The sequence below is a fragment of the Atractosteus spatula genome, assembly GCF_055471065.1.
Source record: "Atractosteus spatula isolate fAtrSpa1 chromosome 10 unlocalized genomic scaffold, fAtrSpa1.hap1 SUPER_10_unloc_1, whole genome shotgun sequence".
Lineage (NCBI taxonomy): Eukaryota > Metazoa > Chordata > Actinopteri > Semionotiformes > Lepisosteidae > Atractosteus > Atractosteus spatula.
This window is the reverse complement of record NW_028296612.1, coordinates 5,111,049-5,118,089: the sequence shown is the minus strand read 5'-3', so window position 1 is coordinate 5,118,089 and position 7,041 is coordinate 5,111,049. Positions and strand designations below refer to the sequence as shown.

The following is a 7,041-nucleotide window of genomic DNA, read 5'->3' as shown; positions in this document are numbered from 1 at the left end:
CATCCCGGACTGGGACCCCGACTGTAGAGACTCACCCTGCACTGGGACCCCGACTGTAGAGACTCACCCTGCACTGGGACCCTGACTGTGATCTCAAAGCAAAGGGCTCATCATTGTAAAGACGGGACTGACAGACAGAGACTCATTTTGACATAACTGTTTTTATTTTTGTCAAGTTTGTAGAAACATTCGATGATAACGGGGGGAAAAAAAAACAACACAAAAAAAATTTTCTTTTTAAGAAATGAAAGCGTTCGTCCAGTTTGGCCTCGTCCATCTCCTATTCAAACTGTCCGCGCTATTCTGCTCAACCACAGTGATCACGCAGCTCCCAGCCTGCAGGCTACTTAACTAAACCTCAGACGTCATAAACGATATCTCGGCTTCCAGCAGAATTCTTAATACATTCTGAGTCGCTCGGACACCAGTCCACACTTCACCAGGCGGGGCTGGACAGGAAATGGACTCTGGTTCACAGGAAGTCATCATTGTACACAACCTGGTTCCTCTTGTCTCTGTAGGAGCCCTTGGCACTATTCTGTACAGCTGGAGAGACAGAGAGGGGAGAGAGAGGGGTTCATACACACACAGTGACTGGAAACTCCAGTACATGAACACTGCACTGAGAGAGAGAGGGGTTCATACACACACTGACTGGACACTCCAGTACATGAACACTGCACTGAGAGAGAGAGGGGTTCATACACACACACTGACTGGACACTCCAGTACATGAACACTGCACTGAGAGAGAGAGGGGTTCATACAGACACACTGACTGGACACTCCAGTACATGAACACTGCACTGAGAGAGAGAGAGGGGTTCATACACACACACTGACTGGACACTCCAGTACATGAACACTGCACTGAGAGAGAGAGGGGTTCATACAGACACAGTGACTGGAAACTCCAGTACATGAACACTGCACTGAGAGAGAGAGGGGTTCATACACACACACTGACTGGACACTCCAGTACATGAACACTGCACTGAGAGAGAGAGGGGTTCATACACACACACTGACTGGAAACTCCAGTACATGAACACTGCACTGAGAGAGAGAGGGGTTCATACACACACACTGACTGGACACTCCAGTACATGAACACTGCACTGAGAGAGAGAGGGGTTCATACAGACACACTGACTGGACACTCCAGTACATGAACACTGCACTGAGAGAGAGAGGGGTTCATACAGACACACTGACTGGACACTCCAGTACATGAACACTGCACTGAGAGAGAGAGGGGTTCATACACACACACTGACTGGACACTCCAGTACATGAACACTGCACTGAGAGAGAGGGAGGGGTTCATACAGACACACTGACTGGACACTCCAGTACATGAACACTGCACTGAGAGAGAGAGGGGTTCATACAGACACCCTGACTGGACACTCCAGTACATGAACACTGCACTGAGAGAGAGGGAGGGGTTCATACAGACACAGTAATAATGGTGTTACTTAGATGTTTACCTAGAGAGGCCCAGACTGACTTCCCTGTAGCAGCTTCAAGCATAGGCTGTTTCCTGGCGATGCTGACTTTAATGGCAACATCACCAACCACTGTGCCGTTCAACTGAAAGAGATGAACACAGACCCTCACACAGACCCCAGAGACACTCCTCACACAGAGAGAGGAGTCCAGACCCTCACACAGACCCCAGAGACACTCCTCACACAGAGAAAGGAGTCCAGACCCTCACACAGACCCCAGAGACACTCCTCACACAGAGAGAGAGGAGTCCAGACCCTCACACAGACCCCAGAGACACTCCTCACACGGAGAGAGGAGTCCAGACCCTCACACAGACCCCAGAGACACTCCTCACACAGAGAGAGGAGTCCAGACCCTCACACAGACCCCAGAGACACCCCTCACACAGAGAGAGGAGTCTAGACCCTCACACAGACCCCAGAGGCACTCCTCACACAGAGAGAGGAGTCCAGACCCTCACACAGACCCCAGAGGCACTCCTCACACAGAGAGAGGAGTCCAGACCCTCACACAGACCCCAGAGACACTCCTCACACAGAGAGAGGAGTCCAGACCCTCACACAGACCCCAGAGACACTCCTCACACAGAGAGAGGAGCACAGACCCTCACACAGACCCCAGAGACACTCCTCACACAGACCCCAGAGACACTCCTCACACAGAGAGACGAGTCCAGACTGTACCGACCTCACCCACAGCCTGATCCGCGGATTCCATCTTCTCGAAGGTGATGAATGCACAGCTGGAAACGGGGAGAGAGAGAGAGAGAGAAAGAGAGAAGAGGTGCAGGGAGGTAAGGCGTCGTAGTGGCAGAGCAGTCAAAAGCTCCGGGACCAAGTGCGAGTCCAGCATCAAAATCCTCCGTTCTTAAAGACTCCTTAAACAACTTCGCTGTGACTTGAGAGACCACTGAGTGCCTGGTATTGCTCAGGTAGTGCAGTTCCCTTAATTGAGCAGATCATTACCTTAATTGATCGTTAACACCCTGTGCCTCATACTGGAACTTGAACCAGCAACCAACCTCCCAGATACCTACCTCATGGGCTGTGCCTCATACTGGGACTTGAGCCAGCCAGCTCCCAGCAACCTGAAGGGGCTGTGCCTCATACTAGGATTTGAACCAGCAACCTCCCAGGTACGTGAAGGGGCTGTGCCGCGCGCCGGGACGTGAACCAGTCACCCCCAGTTAGCTCATGGGCTGTGCCTCGCGCCGGGACGTGAACCGGCCGCCCCCCGGCCAGCTTCCGGGCTGTGCCTCGCGCCGGGACGTGAACCGGCCGCCCCCCGGCCAGCTCCCGGGCTTTGCCTCGCGCCGGGACGTGAACCGGCCGCCCCCCGGCCAGCTTCCGGGCTTTGCCTCGCGCCGGGACGTGAACCGGCCGCCCCCCAGTTAGCTCATGGGCTGTGCCTCGTGCTGGGACGTGAACCGGCCGCCCCCCGGCCAGTTCCCAGGCTGTGCCTCGCGCCGGGACTCACTTGCGCGGCGGGTCCATGCTGAGGTCGATGATGTTGCCGTGGGCCGAGAAGGCCGCGCGCAGGGTCTCCTCGCTCAGCCCCGCCCCGTAGACGTAGACCGTGTTCCCCTTCCTGGAGCCACGGCGGTCCGGGTACGAGTCGGAGCCTGGAGGGGGGGGGGGAGAGGACCACAGAGTGGACACAGTGGACAGGGAGAGGAGGAGAGAGAGAAAGAGAGGAGGGAGAGGGGGAAAGAGGAGAAGGGAGAGAGGAGAGAGAGAGAGAGAGAGAGAGAGGAGAAGGGAGCGAGAGGAGGGGAGAGAGGAGAGACAGGAGAGGGGAGAGAGAGAGGGATGAGACAAGGGAGAGGAGAGAAGAGAGAGAGGAGGACAGGAGAGAGGGATGAGAGGAGAGAGAGAAGCCAGGACTGATACTCACGTCTGAAGGGGGCCTCCCTGTCCCTCTCTCGGTCTCGATCTCGGTCCCGGTCCCGGTCCCGATCACGATCCCGATCCCTGTCTCTGTCTCTGTCCCGATCCCTGTCCCGATCCCTCTCCCGGTCCCTGTCCCGGTCCCGGTCTCTGCCTCGCTCCCGGTCCAGCTCCCTGTCCCTGTCCCTGTCCCTCTCCCTGTCCAGCTCCCTGCTGGAGGACGAGCCCCCCAGATCCTCATCGTCCCGAGACCTGTCCCCTGGGCTCACGAAGCTGGGAGAGAGAGAGAGGGGACACTGGCACTGACCGGCCCGCTGGACACTACTGGCACTGGACACTACTGACACTGACCGGCCCGCTGGACACTACTGACACTGACGGGCTGGCTGGACACTACAGGACACTGCCTGCTGTACCCGCTGACCAGTCCACCTACCTCTCGTACAGGGACTTCCTGTGAGGCCGCTTAGCCTGCAAGTGGAGAGAGACAGAGTGAAGGACAGAGCGAGGCCCACGCACAGACATGTCTGTCTCACAGCCTGCCTGTCTGTCTGTCTGTCTGTCTGCCTGCCTGCCTGCCTCACAGCCTGCCTGCCTGCCTGTCTGTCTCACAGCCTGCCTGCCTGCCTGTCTGCCTGCCTGCCTGTCTCACAGCCTGCCTGTCTGTCTGTCTGTCTCACAGCCTGCCTATCTGTCTGTCTGCCTGCCTGCCTGTCTGTCTGTCTCATAGCCTGCCTGTCTCACAGCCTGCCTGTCTGTCTGTCTGTCTCACAGCCTGCCTATCTGTCTGCCTGTCTGCCTGCCTGCCTGTCTCACAGCCTGCCTGTCTGTCTGTCTGTCTCACAGCCTGCCTATCTGTCTGTCTGCCTGCCTGCCTGTCTGTCTGTCTCATAGCCTGCCTGTCTCACAGCCTGCCTGCCTGCCTGTCTCACAGCCTGCCTGTCTGTCTGTCTGCCTGCCTGCCTGTCTGTCTCACAGCCTGTCTGTCTGCCTGTCTCACAGCCTGTCTGTCTGTCTGTCTGCCTGTCTCACAGCCTGCCTGTCTCTGTCTGTCTGTCTGCCTGCCTGCCTGCCTCACAGCCTGCCTGCCTCACAGCCTGTGTGTCTGCTTCACAGTCTCTCTGCCTGTCTGTCTGTCTGTCTGTCTCACAGCCTGCCTGCCTGCCTGTCTGTCTGTCTGCCTGCCTGCCTCACAGCCTGCCTGCCTCACAGCCTGTGTGTCTGCTTCACAGTCTCTCTGCCTGTCTGTCTGTCTGTCTCGCAGTCCACATGTCTCTCTGTCTCTCCTGTCTTTCCTGGTTCACTGGTTCAAAGGCTCACTGGCTCACTGGTCTCTCATTCCACGAGTCTGCACGTACCTCCGGCATCTCCTCGTCCGTGGACATGCTCCTCTGGAAGGGAAGGAAGGCAGGGACAGGGCCCTTCTCCGGATCCTGGGGACCAGAGGGAGAAGGAGGAGAAGGAGGGGTGGGGGTCAGGAAGCAGACAAAGACTACACCTCCCATGACCACCGCCTTTCCCACCCCCGGTGCACCCTGGGAGTTGTAGTCCGGGCTCACCTTGAGCTTGCCTTCCAGCGTCCTGGAGCGCTTGAACCCGGAGTTCTTGTTCTCGGACTTGATGGCGCTGATGGCCCCCGACTTCACCAGCATCTTGGCCTGCTCCGTCGCCGTGGCCGTGTCCACCACCGGCTGGTCGGACAGGGCTGGACGGGGGTGGGGGAGGGGAGAGAGAGAGAGAGAGGGGGGCAGTCGGGATGGGCACTGCCCCCTGGGAAGGGGGCGGGGCCGGGGCAGAAGGAAGAGGCCACTTACTGCGCTTCAGTCCGCCCTGGCTGGTCTGGCTGCTGGAGCTCTGCTTCTTGAGGGCCAGGAGGGCCTTTTTCTGCCACGAGAAGCAACGACAGGCCGTCAGCCGACTCGCCGCGGTCCTGGCCGACGCGCGCAGCGGGGTTCGCCCGGGGCTCCGCGCTGCGCTGCGCCGCGCCGCGCCCTGCCCCTCGCTGCTGCTGCCGCTACAGCAGCCTCTCTGAGCGCGGAGCAGCGCGGAGCCCTGGGGTACAGGGGCTGGGCCGCGCCCCGAGATTTGAACCCGCCGCCCCCCCCCCCCCGACCGCATCTCTGCGCTGTATCACAGCAGCAACAGCCTCTGTACACCCGCTGTATCACAGCAGCAGCCTCTCTGGGGTACAGGGGCTGTGCCGCCCCCCCACCGCATCTCTGCGCTGTATCACAGCAGCAGCAGCAGCAGCCTCTCTGAGCGCAGCGTCTCGCCCCGGGGTACAGGGGCTGTGCCCTGCCTGAGATTCGAACCCGCCGCCCCTCCTCGGTTTAGCAGTGATCACACGCGGCCGGGCTGAGGAGACGGGCAGAGAGCTGCGCTGCTCACCTTCTTCTTCAGCTTGGCGTACTTCTTCTGGAGGGACTCCTCTTCCTCCGACAGAGAGGTGGGGAACAGGGCCATCCTGGACACTAGAGGGACCGGACAGTCCAATGACACCACAGAGCATTAGAGTCACATGACATCCCCAATGACATCACAGAGCTTTAGAGTCACATGACCTCCCCAATGACACCACAGACCATCAGTCACATGACCTCACTAATGACATCCCCATTGACATCATAGTGCTTTATAGTCACATGATATCCCCAATGACATCACTCATGGCTCTTTATAGTCACATTATATCACCAATGGCATCACGGCACTTTATAGTCACATGACACCGCTAATGACGTCACCAATGAAAACACAGTGCTTTATAGTTACGTCACATCACCAGTGACATCACAGCACTTTATAGTCACATTATATCACCAATGGCATCACAGTGCTGTACGTGTGACGTCACTCTTCCTGCACTCGGAGGTTTAGCCTAATGACATCACCGCCTTATATACTGCGTTGGGACGTTTTATTCTTACATTTTCAAAGCAGGTTCCCCCCCACAAACCACCACTTTCACCTTCAGCGCTCTGCATTCTGGTTTAAAACGTCGCCTGAGACGAGAGCGGCTGCTTAATCAGTCAATCGGTGATTCAATCGATCGATCGATCGATCAGAGCTGCGATTTCAAAGACAGCTACAGGGTAAACGCGCCGGTGCCAGTCTTGTGCCAGTCCTGCCCGGCGCCACACGGTGCCCATGCAGTCTGGAAGCGAAATCGCGTTTTTTGGCTTTTATTAGCATAAATGCTAGGTTCTTCGACACGGACTACACGTTTTCGCTCATATTGAACCCCCCCGATGACGCAGCCGGGCACCGCAGAGGGGCGATTAGTGTCCCGACCGGTCAAGAGAGAGAGAAATAAAAGCAGAAAGTGAACAGCAGGAAATCTAAAAATAATTTAAAAAAAAACCGCGCTTGCATTTGACGCGACGCGACACGACACTATTTTCTGCTGCTGCCACCTCTGTCAGCAACCGCCTCTCCACCCGCCATGCTGACGTTTCTAAAGAGCCGGGACCCCGGTATTAAAACAAACTGACGAGGAATAAACCTACAGCACAGTCCGGTACCGTATCTCTGGTCACCGTGCCAAAGCAAAACAAGGACGCGCAGATATGACGTCACGATAGCGACGCTTGCGGGGGGAGGGGAGGGAAACCCCTCCTCTGCTCCTTCTGATTGGTTAAAAAAG

The 7,041-nt window shown here is 57.2% G+C and overlaps 1 protein-coding gene across 2 annotated transcripts; it reads right to left on the bottom strand.

Moving 5' to 3' along the window:
* Positions 1-145: 145 nt before the first annotated feature.
* On the bottom strand, positions 146-6,980 carry nelfe (negative elongation factor complex member E). Of its 2 annotated transcripts, XM_088908167.1 has the most exons (11): positions 6,905-6,980; positions 5,787-5,869; positions 5,213-5,282; positions 4,958-5,103; positions 4,757-4,831; positions 3,835-3,869; positions 3,406-3,671; positions 2,989-3,133; positions 2,200-2,254; positions 1,491-1,593; positions 146-546 (listed from the first exon to the last, which is right to left on the bottom strand). In XM_088908167.1, the coding sequence occupies exons 2-11, from the start codon at positions 5,859-5,861 to the stop codon at positions 473-475; spliced, it is 1,044 nt and encodes a 347-aa protein (XP_088764293.1). In that variant the 5' UTR covers positions 5,862-5,869; positions 6,905-6,980; the 3' UTR covers positions 146-472. The 2 variants fall into 2 exon arrangements, with proteins under 2 accessions (XP_088764293.1, XP_088764294.1); XM_088908168.1 differs by lacking the exon at positions 5,213-5,282 and having other exon boundaries at positions 6,905-6,950.
* Between the last annotated feature and the right edge of the window lie 61 nt (positions 6,981-7,041).